Consider the following 26,548-nt stretch of genomic DNA (forward strand, 5'->3'; position numbering starts at 1 on the left):
AGCACTTTGTTCTTGTTCTTCAAGATCACAGCTGTAGTGGAATGGGACATACCTGACTGGTGAGCAATAACCATCACTGATTTTTCACCTTGCTAGTCATTAATCACTTTTAGTTTCATTTCTAGCTCAGTCACTTAACATGGCCTCTCACTGGCAACATTAGCAGTGGATTTTGTATGCTTAGGGGCCATGAGGAACAAAACAACATGAGATTAAATCAAGCACGAGAGAAAATGATGCAATCAAGAGATGTGGTAAACATGAGATGTATGAGGCTATTGTTGGCATGACAGGGCATACCGTTTTACAGTAAACTTTTTTTATAAGTAGAAAGAGTACATTCCCAAATAAGAATAAAAAGTATAGTATAACAAATACATAAACTAGTAACACAGTCATTTATTATCATTATCAAGTATTATGTGCCATACATAATTATATGTGCTATCCTTTTATACTACTGGCAGCACAGGTTTGTTTACACCAGCATCACCACAAAAATGTGAATAATGCATTGCGCTATGATGTTATGATGGCTATGACATCACTAGGTGACAGAAATTTTTCAGCTCCATTATAATCTTACAGGATTACCCTCGTATATGTGGTCTGTCATTGACTGAAACATTGTGCTGTGGCACATGACTGTACTAACATAAACTAGGATAAGCATCTAAGCAGTCTGATTCCAGAGTTCTGAATACTCTTAAACATAACCCTGCTTTGCCCTCCTGCACCAGCTCTATTCTTTTGGATTTTCACATCAGTGGTAGTTCTATATATTGTACTCTCTCCTTAGTAACCACTGAAAGATATTTATTTTTCTAGTATTGTTAACTTGACAATCATCCTCTAAACATTAATAACACTTCCAATTACGTTTTTACCCAAAATTTCATTTTCTCCCTTTATAAAAACCAAATGATCAATTTTGCTAAACTTGGAAGGGAATAGTGGGAGGAGAAGGGTCAGCATAACAGTGGTATATTACTTTTCTATTATTCCTATCAGAGGACCTCTTTTTTTATTTTCTATATAAGAATTTAGTAGACAAATATATAAGAAAAGTGAACTGTGGTATATACACAATGGAATAATGGAATACTATTCAACCATAAAAAAGGGAATCCTGCCATTTGTGACAATACGGATGGACCTTGAGGGCATTATGGTAAGTGAAATAAGTCAGACAGAGAAAGAAAAATATTGTATGACTTCACTTATATGTGTAATCTTTTAAAAAAAAAAGTCAGTCACAGAAAAAGAGATCAGATGTATAATTATTAGAAGTGGTGGGGGTGGGAGAATTGGATGAAGGTCGTCAGAAGGTACAAACTTCCAGTTATAAGATAAATAAGTACTGGAGATGTACTTCATGATGACTACAGTTAACAATGTTGTATGGTATATCTGAAAGTTGCTAAGAAAGTAAATCCTAAAAATTCTCATTACAAGGAAAAGAACATTTTTTTCTACCTTTTTTTGTAGGCAATGTTGGATGTAAACTAAACTTATTGTGGTAATCATTTCACAATATATGTAAGTCAAGTCATTATGCTGTGCACCTTCAACTTATACAGTGCTGTATGTCATTATGTCTCAAAAAAACTGATAGAAAAAAAAAGAAAAGTGAATTTCAGTCTTCTGTATTAATTGGCATATTCACTCAGGGGTCAATTATGCAACTTGAAATGCAAAATAGTTGTTTCACTAAAATAGCTTGCACAGGACATCAGCAAGATACCAGAATAGGAAGCCCCAGTCCCAGTTTCTCCCACAGAGACACCAAGTTAAGAATACATGGACCAACTACCTTTGTGAGAATTCCATAAACCATAAGAGGTTCCTGTACCCAGGCAAGCCCAAAGCCAAGATGAACCACATCAAAGCCGCTAGGAAAATTCATGGCATTGTACACATCTAAACCCCTCCTCCCCAGCACAACACAATACACTTGGGAGAAAATGCTCAACATGTGCCTTCTCCTTAGGAAAGTAAAGAGAAGAGTGGAATATATGTACAATGTTCTGGCTTTTCAAGGGGCTAAAGGACTGATTGCTCTCTTGCCTGAATCAAAACATTTGACAGGAATGGGCACAAGGGTATGGACTGCTGATAATAAAGATGAACACCAACAGCTTTTTCCAGCACCAGAGAGATTGCAGTACTACAGATATACACTAGGAGAAGCTCCTGAGTAGAATTACACAAACCTCTTCAAGTAGGAGATTACATGCACAGTCAAATAAGATGCATAGCTGGAAAAAGACAGTGAGGTCACCAGAATCTCTTGTTGGGCTGATTAGCAAAGATCTTCCTGTATATGATGCCAATCTACAAACCCTAGAGAAGTGGTTGTTTTTTCAAATGCCCAAATTGCAACAAAAGATCACAGGCATATCTAAAAAGAAAAACAGGAAAATGTGGCCCAATCAAAGGGACAAATTCAACTTCAAGAAACTAACCGTAAAAAAAAAAACTAACCATAAAGAAATGGATATCTATGAATAATCTGACGAGTTAAAAAAATCTTAAAGATGAACAATGAACTAAAAGAGAATACAGAAAGACAACTAAACAACATCAGAAAAACTATGCACAAACAAAATGAGAATATCAAAAAAGAGATAGAAATTATGAATAAGAATGAAACAGAAATTCTGGACCTGAAAAATACAACAACTCAATTGAAAAATTCATTAGGCAGTTATAACAGCAGACACGACCAGCAGAAGAAAGAATCAGTGAACTTGAAGACAGACAGGTGATTCAAAATTATCAAGTCATAAGAGCAAAAAGAACATGATGTAGCCTTTAAAAAGAAGGAGATTCTCTTACAAACTACAATATGGATGAACCTCAAGGACATTTAGCTAAGTGAAATAAGCCAATTACAAAAGGATAAATATTGTATGACCCTACTCATATGACTCTAAAGTAGTCAAAATCATAGAACTAAGTAGAAAATTGGTTGCCAAGTGCTGGGAGAATGGAGGAGAGGGAACGGGTATGGAGTTTCAGCTTTGGTTCCAGTTCCACATGTAAGAAGCTTGAAAGACCACTCCATCCTAACAACAAGTAAAAAGCTGAACTGACTGAAAAAACAACTCTTCTCGGATCCATAAAAGAGGTGAGGACACAGGAAATATTATGGCCCCTGAGATTAGAGGGACAGACAGATGAACACAGGGAGTCATAGCTTCTAGTAGCAGGGACTCTTCAGCAGAAACTGCCATGGGAACCAGTGCCAGGGCAGGAAAATCTGAACTATCATTAACAAACTGTTGGAGGCTCATTGCAGACAAGTCTGACAGTTAAAACTCCATGAGGATTTAGTCTTAGAGGGGTGCTCAGTCATACGGCCCCCCATACTTTTGTGAGTTTTTCCTCCAGGAACTCAATTAGGTTCTCAGAGAACACCAAGCATGATAAAAGCTAAAAAGAGAAAAAAACTACATTAGGCATATTGTTTTCAAACTACAGAAAAATCAAAGATAAAGAAAAACTCCTGAAGGAATTACAGAAAAAGAACCCACCTTACTTATAGAGAAACAGAGATAAGAATTACATTTAACTTCTCAGAAACAATGCAAGAAAGAGAGTGGAGTGAAATATTTAGTGTTGAGAGAGGAAAAAAAATCAACCTGGAAATCTTTACCCTGAGAAATTATCCATCATAAGTGAAGGAGAAATAGACTTTCTCAGACAAACAAAAATTGAGAGAATTTCTTGCCAGTAGACCTACCTTGCAGAAAATGTTGAAAAAGTTCTTTAGAGAAAAGGAAAATAATACAGGTCAGAAACTTAGATCTACATAAAGAAAGAAATGTATCAAAGAAGCAATGAAACAAAAACTTTTTTCTTATTCTTACTTGATCAAACAGACAACTGTTCAAAATAATAATAGAAACAATGCATATATCATAAATATATGCTTATGTATGCTTATATATATGAGAAATGAATTATAGCAACGATACAAGGGATAGGAGGGAAAAATTAGATTATTTTGTTATTCTAAGGTATTCCCACTACCTGTGAAGAAGTATATTGTTATTTGAAAGTGGACTTACATTAGTTGTAAAAGTGTATTTGCAAATTCTAGCTAAATCACTAAAGTACAAAATAAATTATAACTGATATGCTAAGAAAGGAGAGAAAAATGGAATGATTTTCTTGATTAAATGATCAATTAAAACCACAAAAGGCAGGAAAAAAACAGTGAAAAACAAAATAGGAACAAAAAATAAGGGCAGAAAATAGAAAACAGTAGCAAATCTGATAGATATTAATCCAATTATGTCAATAATCACTTTGAACATCAATGGTCTAAATGTACCAATTGAAAGACAGAGATTGTCAGAGTGGATCAAAAAATAAGACTCAATTATATGTTGTCTACAAGAAACCCACTTTAAATATAAAGGCACAAATAAATTAAAGTAAATGGATAAAGAAAAATATACCATGCTAATGCTAATTAAAAGAATGCAGGAGTAACTATATTAATTTCAGACACAGCAGATGTCAAAGCAAGGAAAGTTATCAAGGATAAAGAAGGACATTGCTGTTGTTAGCGCCATCAAGTCAATTCTGACTCCTAGTGCCCCTGTGCACAGTAGAGTGGAACTCTACCTGGTCTTTCTATGCCATCCTCTCACCTTCCAGCACTATATCAGACAATGCTCTGCTGCTATTCATAGTGTTTTCACAGCTAATTTTTTTCAGAAATGGGTGGCCAGATCCTTTGTCCTAGTCTGTCTTAGTCTGGAAGCTCTGCTTAAATGTGTCCACCATGGGTAACTCTTCTGGTATTTGAAATACTGGTGGAATAGTTTTCAGCATCACAGCAACATGTAGCCACTACAGTATGACAACCAACAGATGGGTGGTGTGGTCCCCTGATGGGGAAATGAACCCGGGCCACCATGGAATCTTAACTTCTAGACCACGAAGGCTGGCAATAAAAGGGCACGACATAATGATGAAAGGGTCAGTTCTCCAAGAAGACATGATAATCCTTCATATAAACATGCCTAATGATAGAGCACCAAACTACATGAGGCAAAAACTGACAGAATTGCAAAGAGAAATAAATAAATCCACTATCAGAGCTGGAGACTTCAACATCCCTTTCTCAGAAATGGGCAGATCCACCAGGCAAAAAATCAATAAGGATATAGGTGAACTCAATAACACTATCAATCAACTGTTTATGACTCATATCTAAAGATTAGTTCATCCAACAACAGCAGAATACACATTCTTCCCAAGCTCACATGGGATATTCACCAAGATAGACCACAATGTGGGCCATAAAACACATCTTAAAAGATTTAAAAGACTAGAAATCATACAATGTCTGCTCTTAAAACCACAGTGGAATTAAACTAGAAATGAGTAACAGAAAGATAACTGGAAAACCCAAAAATACAGGGAGATTAAATAAGACACTTCTAAACAATATATGGGTCAAAGAAGAAATCTCAAGAAAAATTTAAAAATATTTTGAGCTAAATGAAAATGAAAACAGAACTTATCAAAATTTGTGGAATGCAGCAAAAGCAATGCTTAGAGGGATTTATAGCATTGAATACATACATTAGAAAAGAAGAAAGCACTAAAATCAATCATCTGTTTCCGCCTTAGGAAACTAGAAAAAGAAGAGTAAATTAAACCCAAAGTAAGCAAGAAGAAAGTAAATAAGACAAAGCAGAAACCAATGAAAATGAACAAACAGGAAATCAATAGAGAAAATTAGTGAAACCACAAGCCGGTTCTTTGAAAAGATCAATAAAATCAATAAGCCTCTAGTAAGGCTAACTAAGAAATAAAGAGGACACAAATTACTAATATCAGAAATGAAACAGGGAGCATCACTACAGATCCCATGCAAAATTAAAACAATTATAAAGGAATACTATGAAAAATTCTATGTCTGAAAATTCAATAATCTAGATGAAATGGACCAATTCCTTGAAAGACACAATCTGCCAAAACTCACACAAAAAGAAATAGAATTTCAGCTTTGTAAGATGAAAAAAGTTCTGGAGATCTGTTATAAAACAAAGGGAATATACTTAAGACTCCTGAAATGTACACTTAAAAATGTTTAAGACATTAAATTTAATGCTATGTGTTTGCTACCACAATTAAAGATAAAAATTTTTAAAAAGTACCTCACACAGCCTCAGATAGCCCACTTTTGTTCTGGTTTTCTTAGCAATCTTTATCCTCTGCAGGAAAATATTTCTGTAATTACAAAACGTGTTCTTTCAGGTATATAAGATAGTATACTGGTTAGCCAGGCAAACACTTTTATATTTCCTTTTACCTTAAATGACAAATACTACCCTCATTCTTTTGTACTCAAATGAATGCAATATAGCAAAAAAGAAACTAATCCAACCTTTCCTTATTTATACCACCTAGAACTGATGTCTCTATCTCTAGTGAAGGCTGTTGCTTATAATATCATTTCATCCATAGCAACAATCTTTGCTAGACTATTAGGCAAAAGTATAGCTGAGGTCAGCTAACATTTGCTATATATACCACTAATCTAGATAACTAAAGCTTTACCAAGTTTATAAATAGCACATGAGAGTACAGATAGCACATGAGAGAAAACATTAGAGGTTTCATGAAGTCATGTGCAGAAACTGAAAATAAAAATGTTTATTAATAATCCATAAGTACCGGGAGCAAAATGGTGGGGTGAGCTGACCCAGGATTCTCTCCCCTCCAAAATACAACAAAAGATTGGAAGAACTGAATTTCAGAGAATAAACATAATGCCAGCTCGTTAGAGACCTACAATACCAAGAAGGCGGAGATCATAAACCTATCCTTACACCCTCGGAGGCGCTGGAACGGTAGGAGAGAACATCACTCCCTCCCCTAGAGTCTGCGATCGCTGCGGCGTGGGTCGGGAAGGAGCGGGGGAGGGGCCGTGCAACAGGGGATCATCCAGGACTCCTGCCGCTGATTCAGTGGAGACCCGCTGACGGGGAAGAAAGCTTTCGTCTCGGGGACCCTATAAATCAAGGGCCTTGGGAGACCAGAGAACAGAACTGATCTGAACCCAGACCGGTGCGTGTGAGTGACAGCCCCTTCCCCACAAGCGAAGCCAGTGGGCGCAGCCATCTTGCCCCAAGGCGGAGAGCTAACACGCCACTCTCGACTCCCATCTAGTGGCAACAGGCTGTAACTGCAACTGAATTCTACCACCATGAGAAAAAACCGCTCCTCTACCATCCAGCAATTTATAAAAGCCCCAGACCAGAAGGAAAACAATAAAACCACAGAATTAAGTCCTGAGGACTTGGAATTAGGTAAACTAAGTGATAATGAATTCAGAGCAGTTATAATCAAAAAACTCAATGAGGTAGAGAGAAAGATAGGGAAACAAGCCAAGTTCTGGAGTTACTTCACAAAAGAGATTGAAATCATAAAGAAGAATCAAACAGAATTACTTGAGATGAAAAACACAATGGACCAGATAAAACAGAATACGGATTCCCTGAATGCCCATGTAGACAACATAGAGGAGAAAATCAGCATAATCGAGGACAGACAGGCTGAATGGTGCCAGACAGAGGAAGAAAGAGAACTAAGAATTTAAAAAAATGAGGAAAATCTCCGAGAGATAATGGATTCAATGAGGAGTAAGAACATAAGGATCATAGGAATTCCCGAGAATATGGAAAAGGAAAATGGAGCAGAAAGTGTGCTTAACGAAATTATTGAAGAGAACTTCCCAAATCTAGGGATCCACGGAGAAATGTGTGTAGAGGAGGGTTTTAGATCTCCTAGATTTGTCAATGTAAAAAGACCCACCGCAAGGCACATAATAGTAAAGTTGGCAAATAGGAATGATAAGGAAAGAATACTCAGGGAAGTAAGGGAAAAAAAAGAGAATAACCTATAAAGGAGCCCCTATCAGACTGTCAGCGGATTTCTCTACAGAAACCCTACAAGCTAGGAGAGAATGGAGTGATATATTCAAAGCTTTAAAGGATAAAAACCTTCAGCCAAGAATACTCTATCCAGCAAGAATTTCCTTCAGATATGAGGGAGAAATTAAATCTTTTCCAGACAAACAAAAGTTAAGGGAATTTGTAACTAAAAGCCCTCCATTACAAGAAATCCTCAAGAAGGCTCTCATACTTGAAAAAAGAAAAAAGGGAGAAAGGGGACACAAGCCACAGACTAGGGAGACCAATGGATAGAACCAGAACAGGATAGCAAATATTCAACTATAGCATTAGGGTAAAAATAAGGAAACTACCAAAACAAGGACGATCTTAGCACTCTAACTACAAATTAATAAGACGAGTTGGAATAAAAAATGAAAATAATTATTTAGGAGGGGAAGAGCAAAGGGTCTAAATCAGTATTGGTCGAGTAAGTAAGAGACCACCAGAGAATAGACTATTATTATACACGAGATTCTAAATACAAACTTCAAGGTAGACACTAAAATAAAGTACAGAACAGAGTCACAAATCATAGATAAGGAAAAATCTAAGAAACCCAGCATAAGAAATTGCAGTATTAAATGGATAGTCTAAAGCACACAGGAAAAGAAACACAGGAAAACAAGATAATGAGCGACAGATTGACAGCATTAAGTCCACATGCATCAATAATCACTCTCAATGTGAACGGATTGAACTCTCCAATAAAAAGACACAGAGTGGCAAAATGGATTAAAGAACAAGATCCAACAATTTGTTGCCTCCAGGAAACACACCTCAGCCCCAAGGACAAACACAGACTCAGGGTGAAAGGGTGGAGGACAATACTTCAAGCAAATAGCAAGGGAAAAAAGGCAGGTGTTGCAATTCTCATATCAGACCAAGTGGATTTCAAAATAAGACAGGTAAAGAGAGACACAGAGGGACAATATATAATGATCAAAGGGACACTTCATCAAAAAGAAATAACGCTTATAAATATCTATGCACCCAACACAGGAGCACCAAGATTCATAAAGCAACTATTAACAGACCTAAAGGAAGATGTTAAAAACAACACAATAATAGTAGGGGACCTCAACACCCCACTCACATCAATGGACAGATCATCCAGGCAGAAAATCAACAAGGAAACAGTGGAGCTGAATGAAAAACTAAAACAATTGGACTTAATAGACATATATAGATCACTCCACCCTGAAGGAGCTGAATACACATTCTTCTCAAGTGCACATGGAACATTCTCTAGGATAGACCATATGTTGGGAAACAAGGCAAGCCTCTACAAATTTAAAAAAATTGAAATAATAACAAGCATCTTCTCAGATCATAGTGCTATAAGGCTAGAAATTAATTACAAGAAAAAAGCTGAGAAAGGCACAAAGATGTGGAGACTAAACAACACACTACTGAACAAGCAATGGATCACTGAAGAAATTAAAGAAGAAATAAAAAAATACCTGGAAACAAATGAAAATGATAGCATGCCATACCAACTCATATGGGATACAGCAAAAGCTGTATTAAGAGGAAAATTCATCGCAATACAGGCACATCTTAACAAACAAGAAAAATCCCAAATAAGCAACCTTAAAGCACACCTAACTGAACTAGAGAAAAAAGAACAAATGAAGCCCAAAGTCAGCAGAAGGAGAGAAATAATAAAAATCAGAGCAGAAATAAATACTATTGAAACGAAAAAGGCAGTAGAAAGGATCAATGAGACAAAGAGCTGGTTTTTTGAGAAGATAAATAAAATTGACAAACCACTACTACCCAGACTTACAAAGAAAAAAAGGGAGAAAGCTCAAATAAACAAAATCAGAAATGAGCGAGGAGAAATAACAACAGACTCTGCAGAAATACAACGGATTATAAGAGAATACTACAAAAAACTATATGCCAACAGATTGGATAACCTAGAGGAAATGGATAAATTCTTGGACTCCTACAATCTCCCAAAGCTCACTCAAGAAGAGGCAGACAATTTCAACAGACCAATCACAAGGAAAGAGATTGAAACAGCAATCAAAAACATCCCAAAGAATAAAACCCCAGGACCAGACGGCTTTCCTGGGGAATTCTACCAAACTTTCAGAGAGGATTTAATACCTATCCTTTTCAAGCTATTCCAAAAAATTAGGGAAGATGGAACACTTCCTAACACATTCTATGAGGCCAACATCACGCTGATACCAAAACCTGACAAGGACACCATGAAAAAAGAGCACTACAGGCCAATATCACTGATGAACATAGATGCAAAAATTCTAAACAAAATTTTGGCAACCAGAATTTAGCAATTCATCAAAAGAATCATACATCAGGATCAGGTGGGATTCATACCAGGGACACAGGGATGGTTCAACATCCGCAAATCAATCAACGTGATACACCACATCAACAAACTGTGGAATAAAAACCACATGATCATCTCAATAGATGCAGAGAAGGCATTTGACAAGATCCAACAGCCATTTATGATAAAAACTCTGAACAAAATGGGCATAGAAGGAAACTACCTCAACATAATAAAGGCCATATACGACAAACCGATAGCCAACATCATACTCAAAGGGCAAAAACTGAACCCCATCCCCCTGAAAACAGAAACGAGACAAGGATGCCCTCTATCACCACTCTTATTTAACATAGTACTGGAGGTCCTGGCCAGAGCAATCAGGCAAGAAAAAGGAATAAAAGGAATCCAAATAGGGAGGGAAGAAGTGAAACTCTCGCTGTTTGCAGACGACATGATCTTATATATAGAAAACCCCAAAGAATCCATTGGAAAACTGTTAGAAGTAATCAACAACTACAGCAAAGTTGCAGGGTATAAAATCAATTTGCATAAATCAGTAGCATTTCTATACTCCAGTAATGAACCAACAGAAAAAGAACTCAAGAATACAATACCATTCACAATCGCAACAAAAAGAATAAAATACCTTGGGGTAAATTTAACTAAGGAAGTGAAGGACCTATATAATGAAAATTACAAGGCCTTTCTGAGAGAATTGGATGACGACATAAGGAGATGGAAAGACATTCCATGTACATGGATTGGAAGAATAAACATGGTTAAAATGTCCATTCTACCTAAAGCAATCTACAGATTCAATGCCATCCCAATCAGAATCCCAATGACATTCTTTACAGAATTAGAACAAAGAATCCTAAAATTCATATGGGGCCACAAAAGACCCCGAATTTCTAAAGCAATCCTGAGAAAAAAGAACAAAACGGGAGGCATCACAATCCCTGACTTCAAAACATACTACAAAGCTACAGTGATCAAAATAGCATGGTACTGGTACAAAAACAGGTGCACACATCAATGGAACAGAATTGAAAGCCCAGAAATAAAACCACACATCTATGGACAGCTTATCTTCGACAAAGGAGCTGAGGGCATACAATGGAGAAAAGAAAGTCTTTTCAACAAATGGTGCTGGGAAAACTGGAAAGCCACATGTAAAAGAATGAAAATTGACCATTCTTTTTCACCATTCACCAAAATAAACTCAAAATGGATTAAAGACCTAAAGGTGAGACCTGAAACCATAAGACTTCTGGAAGAAAATGTAGGCAGTACACTCTTTGACATCAGTATTAAAAGGATCTTTTCGGACACCATGCCTTCTCAGAGAAGGGAAACAATAGAAAGAATAAACAAATGGCACTTCATCAGATTAAAGAGCTTCTTCAAGGCAAATGAAAACAGGATTGAAACAAAAAAACAACCCACTAACTGGGAAAAAATATTTGCAAGTCATATATCTGACAAAGGCTTAATATCCTTAATATATAAAGAACTCTCGCAACTCAACCACAAAACATCAAACAACCCAATCAAAAAATGGGCTGGAGACATGAACAGACATTTCTCCAAAGAAGATATACTGATGGCCAATAGGCACATGAAAAGATGCTCATCATCGCTGATCATCAGGGAAATGCAAATCAAAACTACACTAAGATATCACCTTACACCCGTTAGAATGACAAAAATATCTAAAACTAATAGCAACAAATGTTGGAGAGGTTGCGGAGAAAAAGGAACCCTCATACACTGCTGGTGGGAATGCAAACTGGTGCAGCCACTATGGAAAACAGTATGGAGATTCCTCAAAAAACTAAAAATAGAACTACCATACGATCCAGCCATCCCACTACTGGGTATTTATCCAAAGAGCCTGAAGTCAGCAATCCCAAAAGTCCTGTGCACCCCAATGTTTATTGCAGCACTGTTTACAATAGCCAAGACGTGGAAGCAACCTAAGTGCCCATCAACAGACGAATGGATAAAGAAGATGTGGCACATATATACAATGGAATACTACTCAGCTGCAAAACAGAACAAAATCATTCCATTTGCAATAACATGGATGGACCTTGAGAGAATTATGTTAAGTGAAATAAGCCAGCGAGAGAAAGATAATCTGTGTATGACTCCACTCATATGAGGAATTTAAAACTATGGACCAAGAACAGTTTAGTGGATACCAGGGGAAAGGTGGGGTGGGGGGTGGGCACAAAGGGTGAAGTGGTGCACCTACAACATGACTGACACACATTAATGTACAATTGAAATTTCACAAGATTGTAACCTATCAATAACTCAATTAAAAAAAAAATCCATAAGTACCAAGTACTACAGAAAGCCCAGGAAAGTCAGGATGTATTTGTAGAATATGACTTCTTTGAACAAAATTTTACAATTAAAATGACAGACAAAGAGGCAAAAAGTGACCTCTGCATCATTACTAACAGTGGGTAGGAAGAGGGCATCTGGCAAATGTCTCCTCCTGGGTGAAGCAAACGGGCAGATGAGGAAGAAGGTTGATAATAATTATAGCTGTTATTTTATTTTATTATTTCTTTTCCAGTTTTATTGAGATATAATTGACATATGACATTGCATTAGTATAAGGTATACAACATAATGATTTTTTTTATTGAAGTATAATTGACATAAAATATCCTCGTAGTTTCAGGTGTACATCACAGTGATTCGATATTTATATACATTACAAAATGACCCACAATAAGACTAGTTACCTTCTGTCACCATACAAAGTTACTAAAATACTATTCACTACATTCCCTATGTGGTACATTATTATATCCCCATGATTTATTCATTTTATAACTGGAAGTTTGTACTTAATCCATTTCACCTGTTTCACTCTCCCCCCCCCCAAAACCAAAACTCCCACACGATTCAGCACCTCAGCTCCTGGGCATTTATTTGAATAAAACAAAAATACTAACTTGAAAAGATATATGCACTGCTATGTTCATTGCAGCATTATTTACAACAGCCAAGATATGGAAGCAACCTAAGTGTTCATCGATAGATGCATAAAGAAGATGTGGCACATATACATATATATACACATACATACATACAATAGAATACATCATACATACAATGGAATATTACTCAGGCATAAAAAAGAATGAAATCTTGTCATTTGTGACAACATGAATGGACCTAGAGAGTACTATATTCAGCGAAATAAGTCAGACAGAGAAACATACGTATTGTATGATTTCACTTACATGGAGAATCTAAAAAACAAAACAAATAAACAAAAAACAGAAAGACTCATAGATATTGGAAACAAACTGGTGATTACTAGAGAAGTAGGAGGAGAATACTTATAAATGATTAGAAAAATGCTTATGAATGGTGAGAACAATGCTTATACAATCCTTCACTTTTCAGCAAACAGAACTATTCCTATCTTTTCAAAAATATTTTAACTTCAGAAACTTAACAGTTTATCACATCTTATTTTAAAATCACAAAGGAATGTCAGTCTCTGCAAATGTTTTACCAACCTACGTTCCCTAGAAATGTTAGACAAGTTATTATATGCCTAAGCCTGTTAGATGATATGACATTTTGGAACTCTTCTTAATCTTCAGATAATACATGTTATCATTTATTTCTCTAGAAAACTAAGATACCACATTTTTAGCAGAAAATATCTCGGATTGGAAAAAAGACTACTTTTATCATTGCCCATTTAATAATTCTCATACATCCTTTTCTTATTCTCTTCCAAAACAGAGGCCAGCAGACACATAAGCAAACAGCTCTTATGCACAGAATTACCCTGAATTCTTGTGGCAGTGAGTAGTGACTGTCTAACCCTAAGTATAGCCTATTTCACAGCCATTTTTATACAAGGCTGGAACACACTTCTGTTTTTGACCAAATGCTTAGAAAGTCATTGAGCCATTCTTTTTTCATTTCCTGATCAAACAGATAAATTTTCAAAAATAAGGCAGAGCCCAGAGAGAAAAGCATACATTGACTTGCATTTCTTAGCTCCGAAGTAACTTCATTGGATATTCAATTTTCTCACAACCTTCTAAGAACGAACTTTCTTGTTTTGATTAAGAGGAATTTCAGCTGACCTTCCTACAGGGCTGTTGACAAGAACATATTCCTGAATGTCAGTACATGAACCAACTAAAAAATATTTAAATACAGCTGTTACACCAGCAGAGGTAATTGGTAAGAAAAGAGCAGTTCTTTAATCATTCATTCATTTACTTAACATGTATTTATCAAATTTCCTATCCTTCAGCTTTTAGGCAAACAAGTTTTATCTGTGCTGCCTGGAGCTGTATCTTCCCTACCTGGAAAGATGGGTTGTCCTTTGTTTAAAACAGGAAATTCTCGACAGATTTCCCCATCCTCTTGATCTCGTGCCAACCATCGTTGAACAGGTATGTAAAACTGTTTCCTAGAATTCATGTTCCACAGTTGTATCTGCAATAGCAACAATATTACTTCTGAAAAAATATAAGAATACTTTATCAAAAAATCAAATAAAAGTTTTTGTCCAAATCTGACACTTAGCTTAGGGAAGATCATTTTGCTTTTCTCTAATAAAGGAAGCTGTTGAATATTTGACAAGAAAAGTGCTAATTTCTTCTTTTATTGCCATCTCAAGCACAATGGCATTTCTTTTCTCTATTTTGAACTTTTTCTACTTCTAATGTCTCTATATTGAAATGCTAAACATACCAATTACCTCCCAAATTTTCTAAGTGCCATCAATATTTTCCTATTTCGAAAGAGATGTTTACAATTTTTAAAAATCTGTTATTCCCCTGTTCCAACCCCTTAGTAATGAGGTTTTTTAAATTTTAAAGTGATTTTATAAAATATTAGCATGAGCTAAATTTCATGCACTACAGATTCAAACTGATATATTTTCCTCCTTGGGTCCTTAGCAATGAATGAAATTCAAGCAGTAATTGTTTATCTGGATACCTATGATACCATACGCTATCTAATCCATTTATCCTGGAGTTGATAAAGATGTTAAATTCTGATAAGATCAGACGAATGTCAAAAATCATCAAAAAGTAGAAATTATGTTTTCTGATTCCAAAATCTAGGCTTTCATGAGTAGGGTACTATTATTCTTTTAAAAGTTTCAGTGAAGTATTACTTTATCTGTTAATCTTTTTGTCTTTAAAATGTCTTACATCAGAGATTTTCAACCTTGATTGTTTAAGAAGTCATACCATCATAAAGGTAGATTTTCAGTTCCTAAACTTACTAATTCTGTGGGTCTTGGTAAGGCCCAGAAATGTGCATTCATAAATTCATATCAAGTGTGATTCTGGTGCAATCACACTTTTAGAAAAGCTCCCTGAGAACCACACACGGTTACCCTTGGTTTGCAAGGCTGCTACTGCTGCCATCACTATTTGACTTGGTTATTTTAATTAAAGAGTAAGGCAGATCATTTGAGAAATGCAAAATAAATCACTATTTGAAAGTTTTTATTTTGTAATCTTCCTTAACTAAACTTGAAAGAATCAAGATTAAGTTCCTTAAAGCAATGTGATCATTTTATGAACTATAGAAATACTGTACCATTATTGCTATAATGGACTCAGTGCCTTAATTCTAATCCCCTCAAGTTATTGGCACTAATTTACCTAAAATTTTAAATTTCAAACTTCTGAACTGTATTATAAAAATTGAACAGGAAACTCCCAATTTGGTCAAATGGGTAAATTATATAAGAGCTTTGTATATTCAGAATAAAACTTTGAATGAAGAACATCTCTCTTCTTCACTGGTTCTCAAAGACAGGTGAGGTAAACCTCAGGCAAACAAGTTGCCTTGCAATGAAGAGAGTATTTGCCATAGGGAGAAAGACAGTAAGAATTTTCAGCTTGATTTTATGTCTTTCCTCTGCAGTATTATATAATCTTTCCCGATTACTTAACCACTGTCTTGACATCCCAGGTTAATAATGAATATAATATTGCTTATCGATTATCAATCAAATGATATGGAAGGAGGATTAATGATAATTTTCATAAGTTAGTTTAGCTTACTAAAAGAGAAAAGAGTAAGAGGTATTATTATATATGATCAATTAAATATCAACCTGAATATCATACTTCAAAAGTTCTATATGGCATAAAAGAGAGAATTATTTCACATAGAGGCCAGGCAATAATTTCGAATTTTTTTTTTTTTTTGAGGGAGATTAGCCCTGAGCTAACTACTGCCAATCTTCCTCTTTTTGCTGAGGAAGACTGGTCCTGAGCTAACATCCATGCCCATGTTCCTCTATTTTATATGTGGGACGCCTACCACATCAGGGCTTTTGCCAAGTGGTGCCATGTCCACACCCGGGATCTGAACCGGCAAACCCCAGGCCGCTGAGAAGTGGAATGTGGGAACCTAACCGCTGCGCCACTGGGCCAGACCCAATAATTTTGAATTTTGAAATCTTCTACATTCTGTATTTTTATATAGTGAGTTTTATTTTTTCATTCTGCTTCAGGATCTTTTGTGACTTTTATGTAAAGACTATGGCATTATTAACAACTATGTGTTTCTGCTAATGGAATAAAAAATATGTTTTTAAGGTACTATTCATCTTCAATGACTTTTTCATTAATTTTCTCACATATTATAAAACTGTAGAACAAGTTTGCAAAAAATATCAGGAATGGAACTAGATATTCTTTTCATTTTGAGAACTTGTTTAAAGATCATTTATTGTGAAATGACAAAAGGTGGAAATACACCATACACAAAAATGGATGACAAGCTGTACAATTTCCAGTGTTGAAAATCTGCAGTTATTGGCAATCATGGTAACAAGTACAATTTTTAATTCTGAACAACGTAGAAAACTTAAGCCCCTTTTTTCCTCCTAAAAGTACTCACAGAGGCATTATCTTGCTTAGCATGAATAGACTAAATTTGAGAGGTGGCATTCAAGTCTATTAGATTATTATTTCATCAGCACAAATGGTCTAGTTTTACAACCCTCATGAAGCAGATAACGTCCACCTAGTCACTTTTTCATCATTAGTGCAACCATCTCAAGAAGCAGTATGAGTTTATCGAGAGCCCCAAGTATTTTCCTGTCTTTTCGAAGAGGTGAAAGGACTGTTTGGTTGAAGTGCTTCCCTCAATTAATGAGGGATTAAATTATCGACAACGGCACATGATACTGCTGCCCTGAGGAATACATTGACAAAAAAAGTCCAGATTTGACTCCATCAACTCATAAGAGGAGTAAATTGCCCCCTTGGGGTTTGATTCCTAAACAGAATTTGCAGAGTATTTTGGAAAGCATGGGAACGTTGATATGTCTTTACCTCTTTACAGTGCCAGGAAGGGGAGAGTCCAGAGTTGGTATGACCAATACGAATCTTAAAGAGTGTTCCAATGTCTCCAACTGTGATCTATAAAGGAACCAAGAGACTGTCTTCCAATGTACTTTCACAAAATCCATTTAAAAACAGCTGATATTAAGATAAAGGGGTCAATCTATCGAGAAGATATAAGGATTATAAACATGCATACACCTAATAACAGAGTGTCAAAATATATGAAGCAAAAATTAACAGAACTGAATGGAGAAGTAGTCTACAATAACAATTGGAGACTTCAATACTCCACTTTGAATAAATGACAGAAGAACTAGACAGAAAATCAATAAGGAAAGAGAGGACATGAACAACATTATACACCAACTAGATCTAACAGATATTTATAGAGCATTCCACTCAACAACAGCAGAATATAATTTTCTCAAGCGCACATGGAATTTTCTCCAGGATAGACCACATGTTATGTCACAAAAACCTTTTGAAAATTAAATAAGACTGAAATCATACAAAGTATCTTTTCAAACCACAATGCAATGAAACTAGAAATCAATACAGGGAAAAAAAACCTGAAAAATCCACTAATATGTAAATGAAACGACATACTCTTAAGCAACCAATAAGTCAAAGAAATTGCAAGGGAAATTAAGAAACACCTTGAGAGGAATGAAAAAAAATAACATACAGAAAACACAGGAGATACAGTGAAAGCAGAGCTCAGAGGGAAATGTTAGCTGTAATTCCATAAAATTTGAATGTGCTTAAAGGAAGAAATCATTTCAGATGGGTGCCCATCAACTAGATTGTCAAGCTTGCCGTGAGAGAAAACTTTCTTGAAGATTCCAATCTAATAAATCCAGAGACTTTAAGCAAAAAGAAGTAGGAGGAGGCAAGAGGAGGATGGGACGGTCAGGAGGTGGAAGAAAAAGAGGAAGTAGAAGGAGAAGAAAGAAGATCTCAAATAAATAACTTAGCTTTACAATTTAAGGATCTAGAAAAAGGAGAGCAAACTAAATGCAAAGCTAGAAGAAGAAAGCAAATAATAAAAATTAAAATGGAGATAAAATAGAGAATACAAAAATAATGGAATCAACAAAACCAAAAATTAGGGCTTCAAAAAGAATAAATTGACAAACAGTTAGCTAGCCTAAGCAAAGAAGAAAAGTCAAATTACTAAAATCATATATGAAAATAGGGACATTACTACTGACCTTACAGAAATAAAAAGTATTATAAAAGAATATCATGAACAATTGTATGCCAAAAAATTAGACAACCTAGATGAAATAGACAAATCCTTAGAAAAACACAAACTGTCAAAACAGACTCAAGAAAAAACAGAAAGTCTGAATAGGCCTATAATAAGTAAAGAGATTGAAGCAGTAATAAAAAACCTCCCAACAAAGAAAGGCCTAGGACAGACGGCTTCACTGGTGAATCTACCAAATATTTAAAGAAGAATTAACACCAATTCATCTCAAACTCTCCCAAAAATATAGCAGTGGGAACACTTCCTAACTCTTTCTAGAAGGTAAGCAGGGTTGATACCAAAGCCAGACAAAGACATGACAAGCAAAGAAAACTATAAACAAATACCCTTTCTAAATATAAAGGCAAAAATCTTCAACAGACACTAGCAAACTGAATCCAACAGCGTTTTAAGAGGATTATACACCATGACCAACTGGGATTTATCCCAGGAATAGAGAGTGGTTCAACATACAAATATCAATGTAATTTACCACGTAAACAGAATGAAGAGGAAAAAAACACAGTTATCTAAATTGATGCAAAAAAAGCATTTGACAAAAATGTAACACATCAGATTTTGGAAAGGAAAGATATAAAACTATGGATATAAAACTATATATAGATATAAAACTATATAAAACTATCTGTATCACAGATGATACGATCTAATATATAGAAAATCCTAAAGATTCCACAAAAACCTATTAAAGCTAATAAATGAATTCCGCAAAGTTACAGGATACTAGATCAACACACAAAAATCTGTTGCAATTCCTTTCATTAGTAATGAACGATACGAAAAAGAAATTAAGAAAACAATTGTATTTACAATAGCATCAAAAAGAATAAAATTCTTAGGAATAAACTTAACAAACGAAGTTTAAAACTTATACAAGAAAAACTACAAAACATTGCTGAAAGAAATTAAAGACCTAAATAATTGTAAAGATATCATGTTCATGGATTGGAAGGCTTAATATTGATAACAAGTCAATACTACCCAAAGAAATCTACAGATTCAATGTAATCCCTGTCAAAATCCACACAGCCTGTTTTGCAGAAATGGAAAAGCTGATCCTAAAAGTCATATGGAATTGCAAGGGGCCACAAATAGCCAAAGCAATCTTAAAGAATAAGAACAAGGTTGAAGAACTCATACTTTCTTATTTCAAAATTTATTACAAAGTTAAGGTAATAAAACCTGTGTGGTACAGGCATAAAAACAGACATATAGATCAATGGAATAGAACTGAGAGTCCAGAAATAAATCCTATGACCATCTATGGTCAGTTGATTTTCAACAAGAGGATAAGCCAATGCTATGGGGAAAGAATAGTCTCTTTAACGAACAGTGCCAGGACTACTAGGTATGCACATACAAAATAATGGAATTGGACTTTTACCTCACACCATATACAAAATTTAACTCAAAATGGATCAAGAATTAATACAAAATAAAATTTAGGGGTAAGCCTTCAAGATCTTGGATTTGGCAATGGTTTCTTACATATGACACCAAAAACACAAGCAACAAAAGAAAAAAATAGATAAATTAGACATCATCAAAATTAAAAATTCTTGTGCATCAGGGGCCAACCCAGTGGCACAGTGGTTAAGTTCACACATTCTGCTTCTCAGCGGCTCAGTTTTTGTTAGTTGAGATCCTGGGTGCAGATACGGCACTGCTTGGCAAAAGCCATGCTGTGGTAGGCATCCCACGTATAAAATGGAGGAAGATGGGCACGGATGTTAGCTCTGGGCCAGTCTTCCTCAGCAAAAACAGGAAGATTGGTGGTAGTTAGCTCAGGGCTAACCTTCCGCAAAAAAAAAAAAAAAAAAAAAATCTTGTCCATCAAAGGATTCTAACAAAAGAGTGAAAAGAAAATCCAAAAAATAGAAGAAAATATTTGCAAATCATATTTCTGATGAGTCTAGTATTCACAATATATAAAGAACTCTTACAACTCAACAACAAAAGGAAAAACAACCCAATTAAAATATAGGACAAGGATTTGAATTGATATTTCTTCAAAGAAGATATACAAATGGCCAACAAGCACATGAAAAGATACTCAATATCATTAATCATTAGGGAAATGTAAATCAAAATAACAATGACACCCCATCTCACATTCACGAGGTTAGACTAGAATTTTTTTTTTAAATTGACAATAACAAGTGTTGGTGAGGATGTGGAGAAACTGGAACCCTCACACATTGCTGGTGGAAATGTAAAATGGATAGCCACTGTGGAAACAGTTTGGTGGTTCCTCAAAAAGTTAAAGACAGAATTACCACATGACCCTGAAATTCCACTTCTGGGTACATACTCAAAAGAAATGAAAACACGTGTTAAAAAGAAAAAACCCACTTGTACACAAATGTTCATACAAACACTATTCACAACAGCCAAAGGGTAGAGACAACTCAAATTTTCATCAACAGATGAATGGATAAACAAAGTGTGGTATTTCCATACAATGAAATATTATTCAGCCATAAAAAGGAATGATGTACTGATACCTTCTATAACATGGATGAACCTTGAAAACATTATGCTAAGTGAAAGAAGTCATACACAAAAGGCCACATTTTATATGATTCCATATATGAAATACCCAGAATTGGCAAATCGTTAAAGACAGAAAGCAAATTAGACTTGGCTAGGAGTTGGGAGAAAAGGAATGGGGTGTGACTGCATAATGACATTTCCTTTTGGAGTGACTAAAATATTCAGGAACTAGATAGTGGTTAACAGTTGAACAATACTGTGAATAACTACATGCCAGAGAATTGTACACTTTAAAATGGTTAAACTGGTAAGTTTCATTTTGTGGATTTTACCACAATAAAAAGGAAAAGAAAAGATCTATATGAAAAAACTATAAGGAAAAAGGAAAGAAGGGAAAGCGAAAATTTACCTAAGAACCCTTACAAGAAAACAATTCATCAGAATGAATGAAAACTACAATCAAAATAGGCATTAAACTACTAAACTTAATGAAGCCATCACCTCTACAAACAAGATAGAAATGTGGCAACCTCAGGGCTCAAGGAAGAGAGAGCAAGACAACTGAAAGAGCTGAAAGGTAGGCCACAGTGCTCAGAAAGAAAGAAGCATCAAACTATGAAAACGGTTTCCTGAGGGAGAAGGAAATGGGAATGAGGAGGTAAAGGTGCTCCTTTCTTACTGCAGAATTCAGAATGATTTAATCCTATACACGTGTGAAGGTATAATTTGATTTAAAAGTAAACTTGAAACAATAAAATAGTAAAACAACAATAATAAAAACAGCTTAGACTCTTTTGGTGTAGTCACTTCTAAAACTATTTCTTACATTTGCAAAATAATGAAAAAGTCTTCATTTTTTACTTTTATTTGTAGTGACCATCAATACAAGAAAGAGTTTCTTTAAATACTGACTCATATAGAAAGTATGGAAAGGATGGATCAAATTAAACTATTAGCTTGATTCCAAATGGCTCAGCCTTCCCTGTAACATATGTGTGCTGAGTGCCCAGGTTGTAGTAAACTAAACACCCAGGATCACATGGAAGTGGATATCCTGCAAAGATTTAAGATATTTAAGGACCCTCATTTTCTGATTCTGATTTTATTCTCTGTTGCTACCCAGTTCAAAACAATCTATGCATTCAGTCATTCATTCAACAGACATTATAAGACACCTATAAGTGCAGGTGCTTAACTCATTTCAAGTCTTGCCTTTGATTGCTAATCTTTCTGACTTGAACAACATGACACTGGTCTCCCCTACTTCTTCCTTGCTACCTCTTTTTCTCCCTAGATCTTGATCTCTATGTGTCTAGCCATGACCTAATAATTTGATGACAACTTCTTTGTCCTCCATTATTTGATAATTTTATTTTTCCCTTTTTGACCTTGACTTTAAGACTTATCTGTTAGAGCCTCAGCCAGAAAGGCATAAGTCCTTGCTCCTGACAGCCACAAGAATAGAAACCATCAATCTTGGCCATCTAGTATTTCTCTCTGGCTGTTATCTCTTACCATATTGCAGTTCTACTTGTGTTTAATCTGCTTGAACAAAAACTGCAATCAATTACTTTTGATTGTTCTTCTGCAGGACACATGGTGTTACAACAGGAAGCACCCAATTCGATAGACTGTATTAATTTCAAAGTGTCTACTAGCTTATTTTAACTTATATTAACTTACATTAACTTATATTAACAGGTTTTACTCCATTTTATCACTTACAGTAAAGATGTCTTCACAGCCATCCTGAAATCGAGCTCCATCTGTTCCATAAAGATATATGGGGGCTGAACTTCTATGTTGTCCATATAGTATAATATAAATCTGTGAGCTGGTCCCTGCATTTGGCAAGTCACTGGTGATTATGGAAACTTTCCAGTTAACACCTATAGAAGCACAAGTAATACACAGCATTACAGCAGCTGATAAAAATGGAAGACTCAGAACAGCAGGTTGTCACGGAGCTACAAGAGTTCAGCATAGACACAACATACTCTTCTCTATCCCCTCTAGAAAAGTGCTATAACACAGGATTTAGACTTGGTTTTTAAAATACTCAATAAAATTACTATTTCCTACAATACAACCATGAGAATATTTCCTAGAAGATCTTTAATAATAACATTAGAGAGATACCATTATCCTGTCACAGTTGGTCATGCCTGGACTCTGAGACAGTCACTATATAACATCTCTTAAGTGCTCAGCATTTTGACAAAATACCTCCAATAATCTTAGTTGTGACATGTAATATGTGCATTCAGAATTATATCTTTTAAGATTTTTTGAGTTTAGATATTTTCCAAAATAAAAAAATTACATAGCAATTTATATAAGGATAAAAATTGGAATCAGGTAAGTTAGAAGGAATTTGAGAAGTCATCTGGTACAATTTCTTCACTTACTCTTTTAGGTATCCCTAATTAATAGATGAATTAACTGAGTTCCACAAAGTAAATTCTGTATCACTCAGCAACAAATAAAAACAGTGCTAGAAAATATGTGGTTAATTGTGAATACAACTAAGATTAACTAAACATTATAGCATATTGACAGTGGTATGATATTATTTCCTAGGATTTCAATTTAATTTTGCCAGGTTTGGAGTAAACATCAAGAGTTGATCAATAAGAAAATTGTAGTAATGAGAAATTAGGGAACATAAGTGTATTTCCCATCTTGATCATTCAAATAGTAATCAAGTTCCAGATTTAAATTTTACTTACATGGAACAATAAATACATGTTAAATTAACGTATGTTTTTAAAAATCTACTTTAAAACAGGAAATTCTACTTTATTTTTCCAACACATGGTAAAAAGCCACGTTAGGCTACCAAACCATCTTGGCAGACAATCAGTTAGCAAAGAAAAACGTCATTTTAAAAAATTGTAGAAGGATGATAGGCTATCTTTAATAGTGGCAGAAGCAGTTAAATTGCAATCACAAACTATGGAGATGGGAAAATTCTAGCTGTTTTCTGTAGAATAATTATCATATTAGTGCTTGTTTGAATAAAATGAAATAAAGCTCTTCAGCTTCTGCTCTCTTAGAAATGCAGCAAAAGAGTTCAGGGGAGAATCAATACTTGCTAAATGTACACGGACTAAATCAATAGAGAAAGAAATTGCATTTTCTAACAACTAAGATGAAAAGTATAGGAATAGAAATAAAAATGAAAATAATGAAATATGATGTCTGTTTACCATAGGTGTTTACACTTCTTTAAATCATTAAAACCTTAACCTTGGAAGGGAGTGTTGTAAAAACTGGAGTAGAATCTAACGATCATGAACTAAGATTCATCCTTTAGTTCATAACTTACACTTCGATCAGTCAATAGCCAACAAGTCATTGAGTCATTACTAGGTATCCAGTGTCATGGGGAGGAGTATATGAAAAACATAAAATGAAGTCTTTATCCTCTGTAAGCTTGGAATCTATATGAGGTAGTAAGGCCAACACACCAAAAGTGAAAAAAATCAGAAAATGTTTAATGTAAGATTTTGGTGAAGTGATGACAGGTCAAAGGAAAACTAACAAAATAAATAAGAAAAAAAATTTAATTAAAAAAAAAGAAGAACTGGCAAAAAAAAAAAACAGTAGAAATTAAAAAAAGAAGGTACAAAACCTTATGCCATAATCTTTGTAAAGCTGAAGCCAAGAGAAGAGTGAGACAGAAGATTTCAGGAATTGGTAGGGTACTTACCCCAGCTTGCTCAGCAACATTACGGGAGAAAGAGGATGAATAGATAAAACTCTAAAAACCTTCTTAATGTTCATATCCTGTTAGGCCCCAATTTGAAAAAGAATGGGTTGAAGGGGTGAATAAATGGACTGGAGAAAACTAGGATGCAGGGAATGGACAAATAGCTTGATGAAAGACTCAAATTACCATAACAGATACAAAATAAGTAGAAAATTTGAATTGCCCTCTATCTTCTAAAAAATCGTAATAAATTTACAATTAAACTTATTTCATGAAGAAAGCAGGCCCAGAGGTTGAATTTTCTATCAAACCTTTAAGAAATAAATAATATGAATCCTACACAAACCCTTCGGAATAGTTTGCAACTCATAGTGTGAGATGAGTATTACTCTAATACCAAAACCAGACAAAGATATAATAAGAAAACTAAAGAGTACTAACCCTTATGAAGTAAATGAAAATATTCTCAACAAATATTAGGAAATCAAGTCAACCACAGTCTTCAGGTTTATCCCAGGAATGCATGTGGAAATGTAATGCATCATATTAACAGAACAGGAGAACATGTATCTGATCACCTCAGAAAATACAAAAACAGCATTTGGCAAAATTACATACTCATTCATGATAGAAACTCACTATTGGAAATGATGGAAATGAGAAACACATTATCGGAAACTAGAGCAAAGGCCATGCTTCTATAAAGTGGCAGAGAACCTGGCTGAATTGTGCTCTATTATTCAGTGGTGGAAATAGAACTGGTAAGTAAGGAACCTACATATTTAGCCAAGGAGACTTCCAATCAAAGTGTGAAAGGTGTGGCCTGGTTTCTCCTTGCTGCTTACGGTAAAATGAAAGAGGAAAGAGATAAATTGAGAAAGGAATGTTAAGGAAAAAGGAAGCAGCACTTGAAGATTTGGAAAATTTTCAACCTATCCAGATATGATGTTCTGCAAACAGAGCCAAGGGCATGGCAGAAATACTGTTTGCTAGAGAGATTAGGCATATGATTTATGCATCCAATCAACCATCTCAGCAGAAGCCAGGAGTAGAGATGGAGTTATCCAGGAAGGATCTGTAGAGAACCCTTGTGTCTAATGATGTGACTCCTCATGATATCCACAGATTACCAACAAGGCATTCAAGAAATTTATTCCAGCAGATGAAAGGGACAGAGATGGGATGAAATGAAGGAAGAATGACACCAAGGGCCAAGGGCCCTGGTGGGCTGAGACGGAAGGGCCACCACCGTGGAGGGCCAAAAGGATGAGGCCACTGCCTTAGCAGGGCCCAGAGAACAAAGCAGTAAGCCATGGAGGATTATTCCCAGGCCTTGAAATCTAACGAAATTTGCCCTGCTGGACTTCAGCCTTGCGTGGGACATGTGACCCCCCTTTTTTCCTTCTAATTTCTCCCTTTTGGGTT

General features: G+C 35.2%; 1 protein-coding gene across 21 annotated transcripts in view; it reads right to left on the reverse strand.

The window, feature by feature from the left end:
- The window catches only part of RP1 (RP1 axonemal microtubule associated), a 440,182-nt gene that overhangs the window by 231,601 nt on the left and 182,033 nt on the right, over positions 1–26,548 (reverse strand). For 17 of the 21 annotated variants that reach the window (XM_070631597.1, XM_070631611.1, XM_070631610.1 and 14 more), the window contains 3 exons: positions 23,137–23,300; positions 17,637–17,723; positions 14,634–14,766 (listed from right to left, as the gene is read on the reverse strand). In XM_070631597.1, coding sequence (XP_070487698.1) covers positions 14,634–14,766; positions 17,637–17,723; positions 23,137–23,300 — 384 coding nt within the window. The remainder of the gene's footprint in view (positions 1–14,633; positions 14,767–17,636; positions 17,724–23,136; positions 23,301–26,548) is intronic. The other 4 variants (XM_070631612.1, XM_070631605.1, XM_070631604.1 and 1 more) reach the window with 1 other exon arrangement.

This window comes from Equus przewalskii, chromosome 8 (assembly GCF_037783145.1).
Source record: "Equus przewalskii isolate Varuska chromosome 8, EquPr2, whole genome shotgun sequence".
NCBI classification, from domain to species: domain Eukaryota; kingdom Metazoa; phylum Chordata; class Mammalia; order Perissodactyla; family Equidae; genus Equus; species Equus przewalskii.